At 41.5% G+C, this 26,055-nt stretch overlaps 1 protein-coding gene across 1 annotated transcript; it reads right to left on the bottom strand.

Annotated features, from left to right (window-relative positions):
* Window positions 1-9,593: 9,593 nt before the first annotated feature.
* Window positions 9,594-24,678, bottom strand: LOC139559655 (presenilin-associated rhomboid-like protein A, mitochondrial). Its single transcript, XM_071375837.1, has 10 exons — window positions 24,550-24,678; window positions 21,408-21,636; window positions 19,376-19,480; window positions 16,482-16,614; window positions 15,797-15,892; window positions 15,332-15,481; window positions 15,149-15,219; window positions 14,761-14,862; window positions 13,581-13,678; window positions 9,594-11,560 (listed from the first exon to the last, which is right to left on the bottom strand). Exons 1-10 carry the CDS (start codon window positions 24,627-24,629, stop codon window positions 11,383-11,385), a joined length of 1,242 nt encoding a protein of 413 aa, XP_071231938.1. The 5' UTR covers window positions 24,630-24,678; the 3' UTR covers window positions 9,594-11,382.
* Between the last annotated feature and the right edge of the window lie 1,377 nt (window positions 24,679-26,055).

The following is a 26,055-nucleotide window of genomic DNA, read 5'->3' as shown; positions in this document are numbered from 1 at the left end:
GGCATGTCTTGTGGGGTATGCATGGGTGTCCGAGCTGTGTGCCAGTTGTTCAAACAGACAACTTTGTGCATTCAACATGTCAATACCTCTCACAAATACAAGTAGTTATGAAGTCAATCTCTCCTCCACTTTCAGCCAGGAGAGATTGACATGCATATTATTAATGTTAGCTCTCTGTGTACATCCAAGGGCCAGCTGTGCTGCCCTGTTCTGAGCCAATTTTCCTGAGTCCCTCTTTGTGGCACCTGACCACACGACTGAACACTAGTCCAGGTGCGACACAACTAGGGCCCGTAGGACCTGCCTTGTTGATAGTGTTGTTAAGACGGTATAGCAGCGCTTTATTATTGTAACGGCAGCCTTCCTCTTCACGAGAAGGGAAGGTGTAGCAGGGATCGGACCAACACGCAGCGTAGCCAGTGCTCAACATGTTTAATAAAACGAAACTGTGAACACTCACAACAATACAAAATAACAAAATGTGGCAAACCGATACAGCCCTATATCTGGTGCAGAGAAAACACAAAGACAGTAAACAACCACCCACAATCCCCAACACAAAACAAGCCACCTAAATATGATTCCCAATCAGACACAACACAAAACATCTGCCTCTAATTGGGAACCATATTAGGCCAAACATAGAAACAGACAAACTAGACACACAACATAGAATGCCCACCCAGCTCACGTCCTGACCAACACTAAAACAAGCACAACACACAAGAACTATGGTCAGAACGTGACAATTATGGACATCTTAGCTACTGTTGTATCAATATGTTTTGACCAGGAAAGTTTACAATCCAGGATTTCTCCAAGCAGTTTAGTCTCTTAAATTTCCACATTATTAATTACAAGATTTAGTTGAGGTTTAGGGTTTAGTGAATGATTTGTCCCAAATACAATGCTTTTAGTTTTTTTAATATTTAGGAATAACTTATTCCTTGCCACCCATTCTGAAAGTAACTGTAGCTCTTTGTTAAGCGTTGCAGTCATTTCAGTCGCTGATGTGTATAGTGTTAAGTCATCCGCATACATGACTTTACTCAAAGCCAGTGGCAGGTCATTAAAGATTGAAAAAAGTAAGGGGCCTAGACAGCTGCCATGGGGAGATGCTGATCACAACACTGTCATCATGTCAACATTTGGTCATGCTAGCTGTGTGTGAGAGAAAAAGAGTGAGAATGGTTGATGAATACACATATAGGAAACATTGATTGTGTGTGAGAGATACATTTTAAGCTAGCCTAATTCTTGAAACGTGCCCCCCAATATGGATGTGAATTTGTTCTAGATTCATCAGGGATCCTTGTATTTTCTATTGGACAATACATGTTGCCTATCCCTGCTCCCCCCCCAACACTCATTCTAACGTTACACCTGTCATCTGCAGTTTTCAATTCTTGATCCTCTTTTTCTGCAGGAATCTTCTAGCTTGGATGGAAGGCTTGAACAAAGGAGGACAGTAGTTATCCTGCTGACTAAGAAATGGAAATAGCCTATCTCTCTCCGTATGTCTGCCTGACTGCCAGATTGCTGAGGGGCAACATAGTCAATGTACTTGCTAGGCTAAGTCTAACTTAGGGAAGACCTTAGGTAATGGTTAATCACGATCTGTCTGTCTTTAAAGCTCCTGAAACATGTCAATGACCTGATGCATGGCCTCTACAGCAGTGCTTGTCCCCACACTCAGTTACCAGTGATCTATTCTGCCACATCCCAGGGAAAGGAGGGAGCGGAACCACCCATCCTTAAATCCATAGTCATTGACAGTAAGATATGTGTGCAAAATGTTTTTTTCTTCTGTTTGATACTCTGATCTTCAATGTCTATTGATTCCTACTAACCAGCTTGGTAAGAGCTAGGTTTGTACTAGCTATGCTGATGATCAGTCATGTTTTTTTCTCTGCATCAAGTCTCAGACTGGATTCCCCAAGAGACATGTTACCAGCTGCCCATGATTGCCTGATCATACACTCTTCGATAAAAAGGTGCTATCTAGAACCTAAAACGTTTCAACGGCCGTCTCCATAGGAGAACCCTTTTAAGATTCCTTTTGGGTTTCATGTAGAACCCTTTCCACAGAGGGTCCTACATGGAACCAAAATGGGTGGTATGTCGTGGAAATTCATAGAGATATAGTCCTTTGGGTGGTAATTGCTTGATTTCATTTTTAACATCTTATGCACCCTTTTCAAATTCCAGCCTCTCAGCCTATTCCTTTTTTCATTTTTGAGGGACACTCAAAGTCAATCTTAAATGAATCAGTGTTTATTGTCAGCGCGCTGGAGACTTTCCAACAAACGTAATGCACCATAGTGAATGTCAGTCAGGAGCTCTGCTGGGGCAGTCCTAGCAGGTGTCTTATATACGGCTGTACACAGACAAGCAGGGTTGGGTAGGTTACTTTCTAAATGGAATCCGTTCGTTACTAGTTACCTGTCCAATTGTAATCAGTAATGTATCTTTGATTACCCAAACTCTAATGTAATCTGATTACTTTCCCCTTAAGAGACATTAGAAGGAGACAAAAATGTATGTTACCAATTGAACGACATCTATTGCAGAACAAATCAATGTTAAAGTTTACATAGCTGGCCATATGTGGATGTTCAATTTTACTTTATGGGTTGGTTATGCAGGCTTCTTCTAACCCATCGCTTTCTACGAGATATAATAATACGATTAAATTATATCTTATTAGCTAGCCCTACTCTTTTTATGATTTTGTTGTCATGGAGGACTGATTGGGCTCATTGATTCAAGTTGAAAAATAAATGCTGCGCTCATGGAATGGCATGCTTTGAGCACTACTGAAAAGTGGTATTTACATGTGAAAAATGAATATCATATGCTGCATTTGCTATAGGCCTATTGTTTTCCTTTTTTTTGGTGACACTTTGATAATATGCCGCTGTTTAAAAGGCAAATCCACAGATGAAACAATAACAAAACGGTCGCCCGGACTCTGTTTTGGTAAATTGCTGAGGGATGTGCCTGGAGAAATGTCTGACCATCCATGATATCAAAATTGTTTTACCATGTTATGAGGCTTTACAATGTTTACAAACATTGGAGTAAAACAAGCTTATATTATGGGTTTTGATGGGGTGTGACAGTTGAACTAAGCTCATGAGGCATTTATAAGTTATATTCTTCAAGAATCAATGGATATATATATAATTTATAAGTCTAAAAATTGATGTAGCAACTACAGACTGCCCCTTTAAATCCATCAAAAGTGTGTGAGTTTGAGCATGTGTACATTTAGGCCTATGGATTTTTTTAAATCAGCATAATATTATCCTGACCAACTTGCCCTCCAAATACACCTCTGCTGTTTTCAATCAGGATCTCAGCAATCACTGCCTCATTGACTGCATCCGTTATGGGTCCACTGTCAAGCGCTCCCTTAAACACTTCTGCGAGCAGGCCTTTCAAATCGACCTAGCCCGGGTATCCTGGAAGGATATTGACCTCATTTTGGAAGGATATTGACCTCATCTTGTCAGCAGAGGATGTCTGGTTGTTCTTTAAAAGTAATTTCCTCACCATCTTAAATAAGCATGTCCCTTTCAAAAAAATGTAGAACAAAGAACAGATATAGCCCTTGGTTCACTCCAGACCTGACTGCCCTCGACCAGCACAAAAACATCCTGTGGCGTACTGCACTAGCATCGGATAGTCCCCGCGATATGCAACTTTTCAGGAAAGTCAGGAACCAATACACACAGTTTGTTAGGAAAGCAAAAGCTAGCTTTTTCAAACAGAAATTTGCATCCTGTAGCTCTAACTCCAAAAAGTTCTGGGACACTGTAAAGTCCATGGAGAATAAGAGCACATCCTCTCAGCTGCCCAAGGCACTGAGGCTAGGTAACACGGTCACCATCGATAAATCCACGATAATCGAGAATTTCAATAAGCATTTCTCTACGGCTGGCCATGCTTCCTCCTGGCTACCCCAACCCCGGCCAACAGCTCCGCACCCCCCGCAGCTACTTGCCCAAGCCTCCCCAGCTTCTCCGTCACCCAAATCCAGATTGCAGATGTTCTGAAAGAGCTGCAAAACCTGGACCCGTACAAATCAGCTGGGCGATAAAATCTGGACCCTCTCTTTCTAAAATGATCCACCGCCATTGTTGCCCTATTACTAGTCTGTTCAACCTCCCTTTCGTATCGTCTGAAATTCCTAAAGATTGGAAAGCTGCCGCGGTCATCCCCCTCTTCAAAGAGGGTGACACTCTAGACCCAAACTGTTACAGACCTATATCCTGCCCTGCCTTTCTAAAGTCTTCGAAAGCCAAGTTAACAAACAGATCACTGACCATTTCGAATCCCAAGGTAGCGTCTACGCTGTGTAATCCAGATTCCGAGCTGGTCACGGGTGCACCTCAGCCATGCTCAAGGTACTAAACAATATCATAATTGCCATTGATAAAAGACAGTACTGTGCAGCCGTCTTCATCGACCTGGTCAGTCACCGTATTCTTATCAGCAGACTCAACAGCCTTGGTTTCTCAAATGACTGCCTCGCCTGGTTCACCAACTACTTCTCAGATAGAGTTCAGTGTGTCAAATCGGAGGGCCTGTTGTCCGGACCTTTGGCAGTCTCTATGGGGGTACCACAGGGTTCAATTCTCGGGCCGACTCTTTTCTCTGTATATATCAATGATGTCGCTCTTGCTGCGGGTGATTCCTTGATCCACCTCTACGCAGACGACACCCTTCTGTATACATCTGGCCCTTCTTTGGACACTGTGTCAACAAACCTGCAAATGAGCTTCAATGCCATACAACACTCCCTCCGTGGCCTCCTACTGCTCTTAAACGCTAGTAAAACTAAACGCATGCTCTTCAAACGATCGCTGCCCGCACCGGACCGCATCACTATTCTGGACGGTTCTGACTTAGAATATGTGGACAACTGCAAATACCTAGGTGTCTGGCTAGACTGTAAACTCTCCTTCCAGACTCATATTAAGCATCTCCAATCCAAAATTAAATCTAGAATCGGCTTCCTATTTCGCAACAAAGCCTCCTTCACTCACGCTGCCAAACATACCCTCGTAAAACTGACTATCCTACCGATCCTCGACTTCATTTTACAAAATAGCCTCCAACACTACTCAGCAAACTGGATTCAGTCTATCACAGTGCCATCCGTTTTGTCACCAAAGCCCCATATACTACCCACCACTGCGACCTGTATGCTCTCGTCGGCTGGCCCTCGCTACATATTCATCGCCAGACCCACTGGCTCCAGGTCATCTATAAGTCTTTGCTAGGTAAAGCTCCGCCTTATCTCAGCTCACTGGTCACCATAACAACACCCACCCGTAGCACGCGCTCCAGCAGGTATATCTCACTGGTCATCCCCAAAGCCAACACCTCTTTGGCCGCCTTTCCTTCTAGTTCTCTGCTGCCAATGACTGGAACGAATTGCAAAAATCGCTGAAGTTGGAGACTTATATCTCCCTCACTAACTTTAAGCATCAGCTATCTGAGCAGTTTACCGATCACTGCAGCTGTACATAGCCCACCCAATCTACCTAACTCATCCCCATATTGTTTTTATTTGCTCTTTTGCTCACCAGTATTTCTACTTGCACATCTATCACTCCAATGTTAATTTGCTAAATTGTAATTACTTCGCTACTATGGCCTATTTATTGCCTTACCTCCTTACTTAATTTGCACACACTGTATACAGATTTTTCTTTTGTGCTATTGACTGTACATTTGTTTGTCCCATGTGTAACTCTGTTTTTGTCGCACTGCTTTGCTTTATCTTGGCACGGCCGCAGTTGTACATGAGAACTTGTTCTCAACTGGCCTACCTGGTTAAATAAAGGTGAAATATATATATAATTTTTTAATTAATTAGATTGAGCAATAAAAGCCCCACTTTTATTCCATAGGCTGGGATCAACATTATGCTGCTGTTGCAAGAGCGCATATTTCACTGGCTGTCCACTGGTTTCAAAAACAATGATTGATAGGCAGTTTAAACTTCTTGAATTCAACCATTATTGGGTTCAAATACACATTTAGATTTGTGAACAGCCATCCACAACAACCACAATCCGTAAGGCGCAAATAGCTAAATGAGAGAGCAGCAGTGCGATTCACATCAATGCGCCATGTAGATATCAATAATAAGTGATATCCATATCGCCGTTGACTACACCACTGCTGTCATCCTTACCTCTAAGCGTTTATTCAAGTTGGATAATCTTTGAATGCCGACAGCAGTTGCACCATTGTAAGACATACTGTAGCCTACAAAAGCCTATTCCTGCTCTTTTCCCACAATCCATCAAACAACTCTGACTTGTGATCAGACTCGCTCAGGTGGAACAAACTTAAACTTGTGCCTTTTTTTCAATGCCATTGAGAAAACAGAAGTGTCAATGATAATTTTTTTCTAAATATAAAAAGTAATCCGTAATCTGATTACAATATTTTTGCTGGTATAGTAACGAATTACAGTTACTGTTTTTTTGTTGTAATCCCTTACATGTAACCTGTTACTCCCCAACTCTGCAGACAAGTTATATTTGCATGATTTAGCATAATTAATTCATCATTACCCTTTTGCTTCATTCATGTGACGACCAATACTGGTTTCATAACATGTGATCTCTTCTCTCTAAACTGAGACATCTTTCGTTCTCAAAACAAGGTCTGGGCGTACTGCTAAATTGCAGCTACTGATAGTGAGGATTGTTCAGTCAGTCACTTGCACAAACATAGAAATTGGTAAATAGAAAAGCACAAGTATAACATTTCCATCACAGGTTCTACCTGGAACCAAAAAGGGTTCTCCTATGGGGACAGCCAAAGAACCCTTTTGTAGTGGAAGTAGATCCAATTGAAATAGCACCGCTTCTAACAATATACGTTTCTGAAGCAAATCAAATTCTATTTTAAAACTAATTTTTTTCCAGGTGTGAAAGCCTTTTGTCCTGATAGCAGACACCTCCCGTGGTGAGTCATGTCAAGTTATTCCCATTTCTCTCACGCTCATTCTCCCTGTCGCTCACACGTTTGAAGTTGCAAAGAGGAAGAGATTAAACACATTTCTGACAAGTTTGTTGCAGGAATTATATGACAGACGCACCACTTTAAAAAATATCTCTTTTACACATACTTACATCTTTGCATTTACCTTTCTTTTTTTTAACGACTGTCAAGTTGTCATCAAATGGGGGAACCTCTGTCCGGGACAATGTACTCAGAACTATGGAACGGTGTGTTTATAAAAAGTCAGGACTGTGGAACGGTGTGTTTATAAAAAGTCAGGACTGTGGAACGGTGTGTTTATAAAAAGTCAGGACTATGGAACGGTGTGTTTATAAAAAGTCAGGACTGTGGAACGGTGTGTTTATAAAAAGTCAGGACTGTGGAACGGTGTGTTTATAAAAAGTCAGGACTATGGAACGGTGTGTTTATAAAAAGTTGTTTGAATATTACATGTAATATAGGATTAAGCAAAACTTTACCATTAAAAAAATTATCATTATCCAACTACCGTCTAATTTTGATATCCTCTTAAAATGTTTCAGATTGATGACCAATGAATTATTGTCCCACTTCAACATGAAGGGACCGAGGAGACATGTCTTTTTTACCATTTGGGTGTGCTCCATGGTGAGTAAATGTGAGCAATTCAGACATAGACGATCAGACATTTTCAGTAGATTTTAATTGTTAAAAGACATTTTACTGCGCGTTACTGTTCTGTCGTGTCCTGCATGCCCACATTATGCCAGTCGTTCATTTATTTATTTTCTTCTCTTTTTATGTTTATAGTAAGAAAAGCCAGAAAACTCAGGAGGTTGATGTGTTGCGGGACCTCTGGAAAGTCCTAAAATATGCCTCCTGGTGGAGGAGGAAAACTATGTACATGAGCAAGTTGCCACAAACGTCTTTAACTAGTACCATGGAAATATTCATAGCCAGCTGAGTCCAAAGTTTCTTCAGGAATCTCCTTTTCTAGTTGTTTTCTTTTAAAATCTCAAATTGATAAAGGTTGTAATGCACCAATTCTCTTCACTTCAGATCTGACAACTCTTCAGGAGGGCCACTACGCTCCAGATCTGACCCATCACACGACTCTTCAGGAGGGCCACTACGCTCCAGATCTGACCAATCACACGACTCTTCAGGAGGGCCACTACGCTCCAGATCTGACCAATCACACGACTCTTCAGGAGGGCCACTACGCTCCAGATCTGACCAATCACACGACTCTTCAAGAGGGCCATTACGCTCCAGATCGACTTCTGTGCTCGGAGGTCCTTGATGAGGACCTACCAATCACACCACTCTTATATTAATCATTCATAAAATTAAACACAATGGGTCTTTATATACTCTGTGTCCCTGTCTGTGCATGAATTATGAAACAATTACTGTGTACAAAAAATGGTGACGTAGATTTGTTTTTGCTATTGCTTGATCTATTTTAAATGTAAGAATATGTTGCAGATTTAAACTTTAATTGTTGACTATGGAAACACAGAAATGTAATGAACACTTTTCAATTTCCAACTTTATTCTCTGCAATATTTTTTTTTACAGTACCAGGTTTTTTTACCAGGTTATGATTGTATTAACTATGACCAGTAGGCTACATAATATAGTGGTCACAATTATGACCAACTGGTCGTATTTTGGTCAGACAAATACGTAAAAAAACAACATCCTTTTCCAACTAGAATGAGCAGTCATACTGACGTCTTTTCAACCAGGTTTTTCCCACTGGGCAGGTGTTAAAAAACACATATCAGACCGAGAACCTAATGTTTAATTCTTAAGTAGTTCTTTGTGAGTTTTAGTTTATAAAACCATCTCTTGGTAGAAGCAACAGTTACGGTTAAAAACAGCTTGATTGCCATAGCAACATCTTTAATTGAGCCTCTCATTCTCCTTAATTGCCGGCTTCAAGACGTTCCGGAAAGAGTAACTGTATAGGATACTGGACAACAGTTCTTGGGGGGCTCAAACTAAAAAAGCGGTTTGCGATTTTATTCATACTGGTGATCCTGTGTTTGAGTTGTGTGGTAGCAATATCAACAGTCTGATCTCTGGTATATCTTGGCATACATCATTCAAGACGAAGTTTAAATTGTGTGCAGCGTAATGGACATATAATGTAAAATGTCTCGGAAGCTCAGGGGAGTCTCAAGTTGGACTTAATATACCTTGATTGCAGCCCATTTCTGTAATCTATTAGCCAGACAAAACCTGCTGAGTTCACTAAATTGTGGCAAAATGTATCCAAGGATTTGTCCTCATTGTTAGGCTATTTGATGTGTAATTTGTATAAATACTGTATATAGCTATAGATAGCTAGGCTACACTGCATAATGGAACAGCGTAAGCTGGTGTGTTGAGGGTGTGCTGACTATTATTTGGCATTAGACTGGTTTTACACACAACTTTCTATCCAAGCTGGGAGAGAGCATGAGGACGGCTCATGTCATGCAGGTTCAGGTGAGCTATACAGGACAGTTGTATTTTTTTATTCAATTGGTTGCCGATTAGTATTCTGTTGTACCGAAAATGTATTTGACCAATCTGCAATGTTGGAATTTCTAACTTTAATTACAGAACAAGTAATTACATTATTGCCACCAGCCAGCAGTCTAAATCATGGCAGCCTTGCAACACCCTGTATAGCTTAGTGAAATGTTAGGCTTAACATGAGAAAATGACAACCAAATAGGCCTAATAAACAAATCCATTAGCTGAAGCAAAGCTATAGGCTACATGCTCGGGCACCACAGAAAGCCTATCATCAATTCGATCAGCCTGGTCTCAGAGAATTTCGTATTATTCTGTACGTAAATCTAAGGACACTCCATTTAGTCTGGTTACATAAGACAGATGGTTACTTGGCGTATAACGCGAATGTCTACCAACCCAAAGGTTGCAAGTTCAAATGTCATTACGGAGCTCTTTAGCATTTTAGCAACTTTAACTACTTGCTACGTTAGCTAACCATTCCCCCAACCCTTTAAACTAACTCCTAAACGTAACCCTAACCCCTAGCCTAGCTAATGTTAGCCACCTAGCTAGAATTCATAACATAACACGTATTGCAAAATTTTAACATTGTGCGCTCTGCATATTAGTAACATATTATACTAAATGGAGTGTCTCGGATTTACATACAGAACAATACAAAATGCTCTGAGACCAGGTTGATTCGATCGGCCGCTGCATAGACACGTCGCAATTTCAGCACCACGGACAGCAATCTGTAGTCTATACTTTGTGAATGGCTGTCTGGCTGACGCATTCGATTTTTATTTTAGGGAGGAGAGGGGGACGAACTCCGACCTTCGAGGGGTCCAGAGACACTGCCTTGCGCCAGCAAAACTACCTCTACTGCATGCAGAGATATAAACATGATATCCATGAGTTCATCTTGACTCTGGGGAAGTAGATAAAGAGCGTAATTGCCAAAATCCTGAAGTATCCCTTTAAACCCAAATGTACTACCCCAGTGAAGATGAAGGTGACCTTTTTAATAATAGAGTACCATGAAATGAGTACAGCAGTGTTGAGGACATTTTTGGCGTTTTTGTTATGTACCTTTTTTTGTAAGACTCAGGATTTACAAAATGTTTTACCAAGATATAAGCACCTCAACCTTTCAGAAACCTCTGGCAACGCCGGCACATCTACAAACTACAAGGAAGTTGAAGTTCTTATGAGGAAGTTTGTTGTTTTAGTCCAGGACGGTCATTCTCCGTTAACCACTTCCTTACAAACAGGAAGCAGTCTCTGTATCAACCATAGACATACAATATCTCTATGGTAACATCTCACATCTTCATAGAAACTACCCCATAATGATAAAGCCGCCAACATTTGTACTAGATTACAGCCACTTATCAAACCAAATTAATCATCCCTTAGGACTTAGTTACAATAGAGTGCTGTCTGAAATGCAAATATCACAAATATGTCCACTCTCCCTGATTTAGATTGGTTGAGTTCCCCTGCTCAGACGTTGCATGCCGGCGAGCTCCAGATTGCTATAACATATGATGTGGTTGGCTGATACTTAAAATACCTATCCAGACGTTGTAAGATACGGCATGCGTCAGCAACGCCTGGACAGAGGAACGCGCCAATTAGAAGAACAGAGGTTTGGGGTGCTGGGTCCCGCCCTCCACAGCTGTCAGCTGGATATCACCAGGCATTCGTACCAAAAAAAGGCTTCTTGAGGTAGAAGATTCCCCCTAACCACAGATTTAGGATCAGATACCCCCTACAGCCAATCCTAACCAATTGGGGGGTGTGAAGAATATCTGACACCTGATCAGTGGTTATGGGCCAACTTCCCAGAGTGGCATGTTGGGGGTCCTACACAGGACCAGGTCTGCCCCCGTCGCCGCCCGAACCCCCAGGCCTGCCCCCGTCGCCGCCCGAACCACCAGATCTGCCCCGTCCACCAGGGGCCTGAGATCTCATGCTGTGCCATGCCTTGACCAGTGGCTCCCTCTTCCTCCACATCAGCTTGTGGCCGTATGCTACATACCACCTGCAGGAAAGACAGTATGGATTATAGTCATTCATCAATATTATTTAAAATATAATAATAGCAGATGCTTTTAGTCAAAGCGACTTACAGTCACGCGTGCATGCGTTTTACGTATGGGTGGCCCTGGGAATCGAACCCATAATCTTGACGTTGCAAGTTCCAACTGAGCCATACAGGACAACTATATTACTTACTACTAAACTAAAATAGGATCACTATTTTCTTTTTATTAATTACTATTATAAATGTATTATATTCAGTGAAATTCAGTCTAATTAAGATGGCTTTAAATGAACACAAAACAACTAGGCTAATCATGGATGATAATATGGGGAGTTATGGTATTATAAGGTGTCCGGTGTCATAGGGGAGTTATGGTATTATAAGGTGTCCGGTGTCATAGGGGTATTATGGTATTATAAGGTGTCCGGTGTCATAGGGGTATTATGGTATTATAAGGTGTCCGGTGTCATAGGGGAGTTATGGTATTATGAGGTGTCCGGTGTCATAGGGGAATTATGGTATTATAAGGTGTCCGGTGTCATAGGGGTATTATGGTATTATAAGGTGTCCGGTGTCATAGGGGTATTATGGTATTATAAGGTGTCCGGTGTCATAGGGGTATTATGGTATTATAAGGTGTCCGGTGTCATAGGGGAGTTATGGTATTATGAGGTGTCCGGTGTCATAGGGGTATTATGGTATTATAAGGTGTCCGGTGTCATAGGGGAGTTATGGTATTATAAGGTGTCCGGTGTCATAGGGGTATTATGGTATTATAAGGTGTCCGGTGTCATAGGGGTATTATGGTATTATAAGGTGTCCGGTGTCATAGGGGTATTATGGTATTATGAGGTGTCCGGTGTCATAGGGGTATTATGGTATTATAAGGTGTCCGGTGTCATAGGGGAGTTATGGTATTATGAGGTGTCCGGTGTCATAGGGGTATTATGGTATTATAAGGTGTCTGGTGTCATAGGGGAATTATGGTATTATAAGGTGTCCGGTGTCATAGGGGTATTATGGTATTATAAGGTGTCCGGTGTCATAGGGGTATTATGGTATTATAAGGTGTCCGGTGTCATAGGGGAGTTATGGTATTATAAGGTGTCCGGTGTCATAGGGGTATTATGGTATTATAAGGTGTCCGGTGTCATAGGGGAGTTATGGTATTATAAGGTGTCCGGTGTCATAGGGGTATTATGGTATTATGAGGTGTCCGGTGTCATAGGGGTATTATGGTATTATAAGGTGTCCGGTGTCATAGGGGAGTTATGGTATTATGAGGTGTCCGGTGTCATAGGGGTATTATGGTATTATAAGGTGTCTGGTGTCATAGGGGAATTATGGTATTATAAGGTGTCCGGTGTCATAGGGGTATTATGGTATTATAAGGTGTCCGGTGTCATAGGGGTATTATGGTATTATAAGGTGTCCGGTGTCATAGGGGAGTTATGGTATTATAAGGTGTCCGGTGTCATAGGGGTATTATGGTATTATAAGGTGTCCGGTGTCATAGGGGAGTTATGGTATTATAAGGTGTCCGGTGTCATAGGGGTATTATGGTATTATAAGGTGTCCGGTGTCATAGGGGTATTATGGTATTATAAGGTGTCCGGTGTCATAGGGGAGTTATGGTATTATGAGGTGTCCGGTGTCATAGGGGAGTTATGGTATTATAAGGTGTCCGGTGTCATAGGGGAGTTATGGTATGAGGCTCTATCTAATTTGACCAGATCTACATCCTAAAAGGTCCAGAAATCACTGTCTTAATAGTCTTTGAATGTGCAACTATTTGTGGAAATTGTTGTCGTAATTGAAAAAGGATACAAAATGTATGTAATTTCAGTCAAACAGAAGTCACATTTTCCCCATCTCTCACTTGTGGATATGAATCACCTCACTAATATTGGCTTGGGGATACGGCTATGCATGGTACGTGAAATCAGTTGCTTTACAGATATGCCATTTGGGCTCTGGTGAGTCCAGTCGCCCATTTCTGCAGTGATCAAATACTCACACTCCGAAGAGGGCTCCTCCAAGGTGAGCCGCATGATCAAACAGCCTCCATCCCATAATGAGCCCCGCTGCATCCATGGCAACGATCGCTTTCAAGGCCTAAAAAAAACAGCAATGCGCGCGGTAAGACTCTGCCTCCCACAACCATACAGATGACACACCACATACGTTTATATACACACCACATACGTTTATACACACACCACATACGTTTATACACACCACATACGTTTATATACACCACATACGTTTATATACACACCACATACGTTTATATACACACCACATACGTTTATATACACCACATACGTTTATATACACACCACATACGTTTATATACACCACATACGTTTATATACACCACATACGTTTATATACACACCACATACGTTTATATACACACCACATACGTTTATATACACACCACATACGTTTATATACACACCACATACGTTTATATACACCACATACGTTTATATACACACCACATACGTTTATATACACACCACATACGTTTATATACACCACATACGTTTATATACACCACATACGTTTATATACACCACATACGTTTATATACACACCACATACGTTTATATACACACCACATACGTTTATATACACACCACATACGTTTATATACACACCACATACGTTTATATACACACCACATACGTTTATATACACACCACATCCGTTTATATACACACCACATCCGTTTATATACACCACATACGTTTATATACACACCACATACGTTTATATACACACCACATACGTTTATATACACACCACATACGTTTATATACACCACATACGTTTATATACACACCACATACGTTTATATACACACCACATACGTTTATATACACACCACATACGTTTATATACACACCACATACGTTTATATACACACCACATACGTTTATATACACACCACATACGTTTATATACACACCACATACGTTTATACACACCATTGAATTTACAATGAATAGACGTGTTGAGTGCAGATGAACTATGTTATATACATTGTTTTCACATACCCCCGCCAGTCTTTCATTCACAGACACTTTTATTGCTCTCCTGTTTCCCTCAGTGAAGATTAATGGAATTTTGTTACCGCTGCTTTGCTTGACGTGTTCATACACCCCTGCCACAAACACAAACACATCACTCACGTTGCCTGCAGTGAAGCTGACCATGGGCAGGAAGATGATACCCAGTTTGGCCTCGGGCATCTTGGTGCAGACCGCTGCCAGGACCGTCATGATGGCCCCTGACTGGAAGTCAAAATCACAGGAAGTGACGTCAGAGCCCGGATCAGGAAGTGACATCAGAGCCAGGACCGACCACAGTAATAAACAGAGGGAGACGTGAGTAATGTTGATTATCACTAAACTACCAACTCCCATTTCGTCATGCCATAATCATAACAACGTAATGTGTGTATGTTTCCTGGTTTAAAAAAATCACGGTACGATATTCTTTGGTCCTACAGTAATGAACAAGTGCACAGTATTGTATAGTAAAGTGTACCACAAAAGGGGGACATGTGAGGACTCTTACCGCCCCAAGAGAGGGATGCAGGCGTCCCGTGCTGGTCTTACACACGTAGCTCACCATAGTGGAGATCACACCTGACAATGAAGAGAGATGAGGGTCAACAGCGGTCTCTGAAAATAACCTAACATATACACTCAAACACACGCAAATTAACAGACATCACACACACACTATGTAGGCTTGTACCAGCAGAGAGGTAGACAGCGAGGAACTGCTCCTTCCCCAGGAGAGAGACGATGCTGGAGGAGAAGGTCCACAGGACGTACATGTTGGCCGCCATGTGGATTATAGAGTAATGGCTGAAGGTGGAGAGGAGCATGGGAAGGCACCGCGTCTCTAGGAGGAAGGGAGAAGCGCGTCAGTCTTATCATTGAGCAAAATTAAAAATGGAGGCTAACAGTATTTTTTTTTTTTTTTAAACAGATCTGCTCTTTCTCTCCAGGAAAATGTATCCCCTTATGTGTGTTGATAATGCAGGCTTTCAGACTGAAGTCCAGGATAACTATAGGGAGGAGGGAGTGTGACTATTAAAACAAATCAATGTAGAGTTGGGAGGGATTTCTAAATCGACCAAAAATAACAACATTATTCAGCTGCATTGAAATGACTCAACCCCAACGGACCACCACCACACACAGAGACAGTACTTACTGGAGGCTGGGTTGGCAGTAAAGTACTTGACCATGGATCGTTGCATGGAGGGTATTCGCCAACAGCAGAGCACCACAGCATTGACCGCTATGATCCCTATCACAGAGAGATGATGGGAACAAAAAGGTCAGAGGATATTAAGAAGGTAGCTACGAGAGAACGGGCCACATCTGGACAGAGAGAACACTTATGGATATAGGCTAGTGCAGACGGCATAATGCACAGGGTCATGTTTGGTAGGCACCAAATGTAAGAAAACAATGTCAAACGTTTACTATCTGAACACGTCCAATAAGAAACGCTCATTATCATTTTTCGTTCTACGCTGTGTCCTAATGAACACTACCTTAATTCCATGGCATGATGCAACTAAATTTCAACTCATGCTTTGAACATTTATGCCTTTGCTGGTCCTAAGGCAGCCTCTCTATCTTGTTGACCGTAATACCCTCTCAATTCAGGGGTAAGCAACAGCCGCCACAGTGTGTGCAAGGTTTTGCTCCATCCCTGCTCTAACACACTACAAATCAACTAGTCATGGCCTTTAAAATTTAAACCATAGACCACTTTAAATTAGGCGTGTTAGAGCTGGGCTGGAACGACATGTAAAGCACACACTGTGGTCCTCCTGGGTCGTAGTCGCCCATTCCTCCCCGTTATCCATCACCCTTTCGGGGATCCTTACCAGTAGCCATCTGCTGACCCTCAGTCAGGCTGCTCCAGAAATCGTCCACAAAGGACATGAGCAGGATGACCTGTTTCTGGAAGTCTGTTAGCTGGTTCCACCAGTTGTGCCAGTATGTCATGTCTTGCGATGCCTAGGATCCAAAATACAAGAGGAGACACACATTTGTCATTTTCAGGGTTTGGACAGACAGTGGCAAGTCAAAGTCAAGGACTTTCAAATACTTTTTCAAGCACTAATATTTATTTTCAAGGACCATTCATTTGTAATAGTTCATATTATGCAATTGTTTCTAGACGCAACAGATGGCAGTATATCACCACAAATAAAACGTACTATTCATCACTACCTAACAAGTTCTACTCAATAACAGTGGTGGAAAAAGTACTTGAGTAAAAGTAAAGATACCTTAACCTAAAATGACTCAAGTAAAAGTGAGAGTCACCCAGTAAAATACTACTTGAGTAAAAGTCTAAAAGTATTTGGTTTTACATATATTTATTTATCAAAAATGTATTTGCTAAAATATACTTAAGTTTGAAAAATAAAAGTATAAATCATTTCAAATTCCTTATTATGCTAATCAGACTGCACAATTTTCTTTTTATTTACAGATAACCAGGGGCACAATCCAACACTCAGACATAATTTACAAATGAAGTGTGTGTTTAGTGAGTCATCCAGATCAGAGGCAGTAGGGATGACCAAGGATGTTCTCTTGATGTGTGTGAATTGGACCATTTTCCTGTCCTGCTAAGCATTCAAAATGTAGCTAGTACTTCTGGGCGTCAGGGAAAATGTATGGAGTAAAAAGTACATTATTTTCTTAAGGAATGTAGTGAAGTAAAAGTTGTCCGAAATATAAATAGTAAAGTACAGATAGTCCGAAAAACGATTTAAGTAGTACTTTAAAGTATTTTTACACCACTGCTCAATAATACGTGTTTCACTACATACATGAGTGGTAAGTCAGGACTGATGATGTCGACTGATTTCCTCATATGAACTGTAACCCAGTAAAATCTTTGAAATTGTTGCATTTATATTTTTGTTCAGTGTACATTTTAAACTGTCTTTTCATTTAAATAGTCTTAAAATTTCACTCAATTTTAGGTCCCACAGGCTGTCCCAACACATAATGACATGAGAGTGAATTCTGACAGTATAAAAATTATCTTAGTTGACTCTGGAATGTTGTGTTCTATACCCATTTGAAGAGAAACAAGTTATTAATGTGTTTGATAAGATTAAAGATTCTCTCAGGGGACCCCACATGGGTCCCGGACCCCTAGTTTGGGAACCACTGTACTACTAACCTCTCTCCCTGCTTGCTTCACTGCTTCCTCTCTCTGTGTATCTCCTTTGCCTCCTTCATTGCAGCCTGACTCACCACTGTCTGTCTCACTACTCTCTATAAAGAAAAGGTATTTTGTTATGAGAACTTATAGTAGCCCATCTTTTGATTATAGCCATCTTAATTTCAGTCAACTGCTCCTGCTAAAGTCAGGCTCCGTTCACCGTTAGCTTCCAACTTCATCCTTCTAGCCAGCTAGTTATAGCTAGAGCCCTTGAGCTAGCTAGACATCTGACTGAAATATCAGCAACTATTTACCAGTTGTAGCGGGGGGGGGTTGTTTGAAGGATGTCTGTTGAGACGGCAGGAGTCGAGGGATGTTAAAATAATTCCCACCGTCAGCGGCGTCTCTCTGCTACTTGCCCACTGTAGGTCTGGGCTGAGGTAGTTCATTTCACCTCTTGGCCTATGTTTCCCTTTGGACAGAGTGGAGAATGAAAGCGCTGCTCAAAAAAGGACAATCCGGAGGGAGCAGGCGAACATAACGAGAATACATGAATCACTCGTGAATCATTCATGATTCCACTTGTTCGTAGAGGTAGGGGATGCACATAGAACTCAGATCAAGAATCCTTCTGAGCGATGATCAACACTGGGAAAGCAATAATAAGTGGATAAACGATAATGAACAAAAGGAAAGGTGAATAAACAACGTTCACCCTCCAGCTACATCCCTGGTTGGTTCTGGCAAAACCCATTCATAAAAATCAATATCCTGCCAGGCAGGTTTGAATCTATGGGGCCTCCCGAGTGGCACAGTGGTCTAAGGCACTGCTTTGAATGATTCATGTATTCTCGTTATGTTCGCCTGCTCCCTCCGGATTGTCCTTTTTTTGAGCAGCGCTTTCATTCTCCAGGGTTTGGTCGGCAGGGATGTTCTTGTCCCATCGCACACGAGCGACTCCTGTGGCAGGCCAGGCGCAATGCACGCTGACATGGTCACCGGGTGTATGGTGTTTCCTCCGACACATTGGTGCGGCTGGCTTCTGGGTTAAACGAGCAGTGTGTCAAGAAGCAGTTCGGCCTGGCTGGGTCGTGTTTCAGAGGACGCATAGCTCTCGACCTTCGACCTCTCCCGAGTTGCAGCGATGGGACAAGACTATAACTTGGGGAGAAATAGGGTCAAAAGTTGTTTTTTTTAAAGACAAGAAAAAAAAAGATTGGATTCTACATTTGCCCGGCATTCTAGCTATCGATGTGACGTTTTGGCAGCACCTAATCAGTCAGTTCTGTACCTGCCTGGTTGAGTGGAAGTGTGGGTTAATGAGTTGCCTGGCAACCCAACCAGAGTGCGAAACACGTGAGGAAATAAAACTCAGTAGTCTGCCTGGAGATTAATTAGCAAAACCACTAAATTGTTCTAATATTAACATATTTGACCATTTTCTGTTCTCCTCTTTTAATTCAAGTACTTTTCAAGTACCAACTTGAGAAAATGTAAGATTTGAGGTATTTAAGTTCCAAATTCAAGCACCTTAAGCATCTTGTACAAAACCCTGCATTTTGTCACACATATAATACATCTCCATCACACTCTTACCTTTCCGCTTTTCTCCTGCTCAGCCTCGTCCTTGGCCGTCTTCACTCGTGACTTCAAGGACTCGTATTGCAAGATGGCGGCCGCACCAAAGGAGCACCCTGTAAACTAACATGGAGTCAGACAAGCTTACCTTCCTTTTTCTTGGACTGCCAACCGTGCAGCTTTGTTCACTGGATGAACATGTACTTGTAAGTTAAAGACATTGAGTTGCATGTTATACAGCTGAAGTCGGAAGTTTACATACACCTTAGCCACATACACTTCACAATTCCAGACATTTAATCCTAGTAAAAATTCTCTGTTTTAGGTCAGTTAGGATCACCACTTTATTTTAAGAATGTGAAATGTCAGAATAATAGTAGAGAGAATGATTTATTTCAGCTTTTATTTCTTTCATCACATTCCCAGTGGGTCAGAAGTTTACATACACTCAATTAGTATTTGGTAGCATTGCCTTTAAATTGTTTAACTTGGGTCAAACATTTTGGGTAGCCTTCCACAAGCTTCCCACAAGAAGTTGGGTGAATTTTAGCCCATTCCTCCTTACAGAGCTGGTGTAACTGAGTCAGGTTTGTAGGCCTCCTTGCTCACACACACGCCTTTTCAGTTCTGACCACAAATATTCTATAGGATTGATGTCAGGGCTTTGTGATGGCCACTCCAATACCTTGACTTTGTTGTCCTTGAGCCATTTTGCCACAACTTTGGAATTATGCTTGGGGTCATTGTCCATTTGGAAGACCCATTTGCGACCAAGCTTTAACTTCCTGACTGATGTCTTGAGATGTTGCTTCAATATATCCACATCATTTTCTTTCCTCATGATACCATCTATTTTGTGAAGTGCACCAGTCCCTCCTGCAGCAAAGCACCCTCACAACATGATGCTGCTACCCCTGTGCTTCACGGTTGGGATGGTGTTATTCGGCTTGCAAGCCTCCCCTTTTTCCTCCAAACATAACGGTCGTCATTATGGCCAAACAGTTCTATTTTTGTTTCATCAGACCAGAGGACATTTCTCCAAAAAAGTACGATCTTTGTCCCCATGTGCAGTTGCAAACCGTATTCTGGCTTTTTTATGGCGATTTTGGAGCAGCGGCTTCTTCCTTGCTGAGTGGCCTTTCAGGTTATGTTGATATAGGACTCATTTTACTGTGGATATAGATACTTTTGTACCTGTTTCCTCCAGCAACTTCACAAGGTCCTTTGCTGTTGTTCTGGAATGGATTTGCTCTTTTCGCACCAAAGTACGTTCTTTTCGCACCAAAGTACGTTCATCTCTAGGAGACAGAACGCGTCTCCTTCCTGAGCGGTATGACAGCTGCGTGGTCCCATGGTGTTTATACTTGCGTAATATTGTTTGTACAGATGAACGTGATACCTTCAGGCGTTTGGAAATTGCTCCCAAGGATGAATCAGACTTTTGGAGGTCTACAATTTATTTCTGAGGTCTTCGCTGATTTCTTTTGATTTTCCCATGATGTCAAGCAAAGAGGCACTATGTATGAAGGTAGGCCTTGAAATACATCCACAGGTACACCTCCAATTGACTCAAATGATGTCAATTAGCCTATCAGAAGCTTCTAAAGCCATGACATCATTTTCTGGAATTTTCCAAGCTGTTTAAAGGCACAGTCAACTTAGTGTATGTAAATTTCTGACCCACTGGAATTGTGATACAGTGAATTATAAGTGAAATAATCTGTCTGTAAACAATTGTTGGAAAAATTACTTGTGTCATGCACAAAGTAGGTGTCCTAACCAACTTGCCAAAACTATAGTTTGTTAACATTAATTTGTGGAGTGGTTTAAAAAACGAGTTTTGATGACTCCAACCTAAGTGAAATGTAAACTTCCGACTTCAACTTTAAATGATTCGCTATGTTAAATATGAAATATTAATATTATTATTATTATTAAATATGAATACTCAATGAATACATATGAATCAAATGCATGAAAACTATAGAACGGTGACTTCCTATATGACCATTTTTTGGGAATAAAAAAAGTCTGTCTTGCTAGAACCTACCCCTATTGTGAACATAAAGGGCTTGAACAGCTTCCCCGTACGCCTGGGGGCCGCGCCAGGGGGTGGGGGTCCTGTTTTAGGGTGCACCACTTTCCGAGACACCATCGCATCGGCAGCCTCAGAGGGGGGAGGGCCTGTTTCTTCTGGGATGCCCCGGTCCCTCTTCCATGTCTCTGGTTTCCTCGCTTCTTTCCGGAAACCACACCTCTGCTGGGGGTGGAGGTTGAACCTTTAGAAGGGTACACAGGAAGACAACTTGTTAACACACATTGGTTGGGAACAGATGATCCATAGATCTACAGATTATGCGGATGTGTGGATGTTTTCATTCATCTTTTCCTTGGTTTCATCCAGATGAGTAGGTCACAGCTCATCGAACGCTGACGAAATGGGGTTTGCAAGAATACTATATCTCATTGTACTTCAGGTCTCTACTGCTGATGCACCCTCTTGACCTTAACACTGGCCACGCCCCACTGTTTGGTAAGTTCCTAGCAGCCACAATGCGGATGAACGTTAAGACCTAGGGAAATAGTAATGGCGTCTTTTTGTAGGCACTAACTCTGCCATGGTTCGTCGGACAAAGCCTATGGAGAAATTAATGCCGTTTTTGTAGGGTTTTTGGATAAACACTGAGAATAATGTTTGTGGTAAAACGAGTAACGTCTGTGGTACACACAGGCTTAGGAGATCTTATACGTTTTGTTCTATGACATCAGCTAATATTCAAACATCGTTTTAAGCTTTGTTTTTTACTATTGACAGTTACAGCTGATTTCGGGATTGTATATCGATTTGCTCACCTTAAATAATTATTCGGAGTTTTGTTTCAGTCTCTGAATTGTTTAATCAAAATTTCAACGCCATTTCCTGATATCAAGCCATAAAAACTACAATCCATCTCCATCCGAGTTTGAGGTAGGGAAGAGTGGAAATGGTGGAAGCTGAAAGCACGTCGAGTACAGTTGGCGAGAAAGATGAGTGGACAACAGTGAAGTCCAAGAATGGAACAAAAATCAAGTGATCTGGAAACACTTACTGTGAAGAAGGTGGATTTTATAGCATTTATAGCCACAGTTATTAACTGTACTGCACAAGAGTCGAATAAACAACATATCTGCAGCCGATAAGCTTTTGGGCCTCCAGGACTTCACAGGCAGAAGCACTACAATTACACTGTCCGCCACCTACTGTACAGGTTGGTAATAAAGATCCCAAAAGGAAAAAATGCATCAATTCAAAATTCAATCAGCTTGCTTTTCTGTTTTAATCAGGTCCCTACACAGGCTCAGAAGGATCTTGTGATGGCGGGACATTTCCTGGCGACAGTAGTCAATGTAGTGAAAAAATGCAATAAAATAAGTCCTTCCAGTGCTTCTGCCTGTGAAGTCTTGGAGGCCCAAAAGCTTATCGGCTGCAGATATGTTGTTTATTCGACTCTTGTGCAGTACAGTTAATAACTATGGCTATAAAATTTAAAACGATGTTTGAATTAATCTGAAACCAGAATATGAATGGTGAATTCGCTTCCAAACACGGAAGCTGTGTTGGAATACCCATACTAACATACTGTATACTACATACTTAATGAGTATATACTACATACTATTAGTTCATTTTAGTATACCGTAAACAAAAAGTATGCTTTCAGTTGAGCGTACTAGCTCTTCGCCTGTCTACCGGAAGTTGATGCTGTTGCTATGCAACCTCTTGCTAGCTAGTTAGCATAACACAAGACTAGTTAGACATCTTACGACTTCGGGTGTGTTCGTAAATTCAGAGCGTTGTCAGGTTGTCAGTTTGTAAATTCAGAGCGTTGTCAGATTGCACTACGACTATACCATTTAGCTAAGCTAAGAATGACGGGAATAATCAAGTCAATAAAAGTTGGGTAGTTAGTATAGCCTATAGTTATAGCCTATAGTTAATATACTGGCAAGTTTGATGTATAGGTAGCCAACTAACGTTAGGTAGCTAGCTAACGTCCCGGTACATACTGCTGTAATGATATGCTATGTGGTTCGTAAGGACAGCGTAGCTAACAAATTGTCAGCCAACATAACGTGTAAGGTAACTTATTTGAAAAGTCATTACTTTATTACATTTCTTAACATTTGTCCTAATTAGTTAAAGCAATGATTTTTGTATCCGCTCTCGTTGGACTTCTGCTGCATATTTTCTGCCATTTTCTTCAAATCTGAAAATGATGTGAAGCCACACCCATTTGCTGATTAATTGCATTATGGGCCTTAAACTATGGAAATAGTCTCCTCTGCGTATATACTTCATATTTTGGCGAATTTAGAATGACATCTGGGAACTTCTGGCATACTAACTATATCCATACTATGACAAATAAGCATACTATATACTAAATTCATGTCACAAATAGTATGGTTAGTGAGGTTTCGACATAGCTGGAGACTCCTTCTCCTCACCACTATTGCATTTCCCTTGCGTCCTCTCTCCTTCTCAAAACCCATTGGAGGAGAAGGTCAGAGGGGTGGGATCTCTGGCTTTCTCATCCAATGGGTTTTGAGAAGGAGAGGACGCGAGGTGCATGCAATTGAGATCTTTCCCTAGCCTATGTTGCAGATATTTCTTTGCGGTTTACCATTAATTTATTCCTCAAAAATCGTGGATACATAATAACAGCGTTGTGACGGACTAGGCCTATTTTGCAAAGCAATGGCCAAACACAATACAGTGAAGTGTCGTTATGCTGACTAGATTTGAATGCGACTGTCATTGGGCTTGTTCAACTTTGCAGCCGACAGTGTAGGAGACTGCCGACCGACTGATCAACAAATCACCATGCATCATAAATAACTACTCATTATTATGTGTAGGTCAGTCAGTGACCATTTACCCATTATTCATCATGGATTTGATGCTCTCGAACACGGCCAGTGTCATTCTAAATAAATGAGACAACCGTACAGCTTTGATATTGAACAAATCTACAATTGTAGCAATAGTATTTAAACGCTTAACTACTGCAATTAATGCAGTAAAGTTGTCTAAAAATGACAGTCAGAAGATGGTTAGGTAACCAGCGCAACAACCAATGTCGTAACTTCGTCGTTGTTAGCAATAATGTTCCAACGTGAATATATCGCGCAACCGGGTCTCCATTGCTCACCTGCTACCTCTCGAAACTGTGGAGACAGAATTTATACATTCTGTTTTGGTCCATTTGACAAAATATCCTCTCCACGCCATGTTTATGACCCCAACCCAACGTCGCACAACCGTCACTGCCGGGTTGGGACAAAGATCTTATGGTTACCGAGATTACAGACACAGTCTGTAGCGGAGAAGGGTAGGTTATCTTACAATTCTAGAACATCTTCGTTCGGATTCAGTGCTGAGTAAGAAGGTCTATCTTGAACAGGGAGCTACACTTTACAGTATAATTCATTTTCTGCGTGTAGACATCAGACATGTGCAAATGTGAAATCTTTGTGCAATTCCCCCCAAAACATAGGAAAACAGAACTGAGAGTAGTAGACAGTCTAACCACCTCATGTTAGTAATATTTATCATATTTTACTGCCCCCTAGTGGAAAATGTTATAACAACTCTGCAACATCTGGATGAGGACCAAAGAGATGTGAGAATATGGAAGTTGGTCGGGCGAGAGAGAGGTGGGGAGAGGGAGCAAGGGAAAATGTATAGGCTTTATTCATAGGACCACCAGGAGAGGAGTGTTGTCTCGACTGGGACGAGGTTAAGAGTATCGACCGCCCTGGGCTTGATTATTGGCACCTGGACAGACTCCACAAAGTTTTCACAAAGCTTGCCAATGATCCCAGAAATAGGTAGGCTAAAGAAGGTGGAATTTACCTCTAGAATAGCTGCACTGCAGTCTTTGAAAAAGGAACTGCCCCACACCATTGTGCTGCCCTACAACTTGCACGTCACATGCTTGGCTTGCTCAGAGCTTGCTACTGTAACTAACTGTACATTTCATCCTTTCACTCTGCTAACCTTTAATGTACCCCATTTAGTATTAGTTTGTTGTGGACAGGAAAGAGAATAGGGAGAGAACAAGAACAGGCAATTAAGAGGGGGAAAGACACAGGAAAGAAAGACGAGAGGAGTTGATGTTGGAGGATTGTTGTGTTTGGAAACTAATCGGACAGATACAAAAGAGAAAGTGAGATACTTTAGGACAGAGAGAGAGTGAGAGAGGAAAATGAAAAACAGAAAGCGAGGGGTAAGAGAGAGATAGAGTCTAACTTTGCCAGAGAGTGTAAACCCCAAGGACATGCTGCCAAGTTAGATGATATTCTGCAGGTCTAGGTCTGAAGAGAGGGAAGAGGAGAGATGGTGAGGGAAGAGGAGAGAAGTTACAGGGGAGGAGAAACGAAAGAGTGGAGAAGTCAAGATGGAAAGGAGAAGAAGAAAAGAACAGAGGGGAGCTGCATAAATATTTGAGAGGCCCCAGAAGTAGACTTGGGTAAAAACTGTTGGTGGTTTAGGGTTGGCTGTTAAGCTCTATTAAGCATGCATGATTACATTAGTGCAGTGGTTCTCAAACCTCTCCTCAGGGATCTCCAGCCATTCCATGTATTTGATCTATTCTACAGCTATTCTGATTCAACTTGGCAACTAATCATCAAGCCCTTCAATAGGTGAATCAGTT

This window comes from Salvelinus alpinus, chromosome 30, assembly GCF_045679555.1.
Source record: "Salvelinus alpinus chromosome 30, SLU_Salpinus.1, whole genome shotgun sequence".
Taxonomy (NCBI): Eukaryota; Metazoa; Chordata; class Actinopteri; order Salmoniformes; family Salmonidae; genus Salvelinus; species Salvelinus alpinus.
Note: the sequence above shows the minus strand (reverse complement) of the source record. Positions and strands in the feature narration are given on the sequence as shown.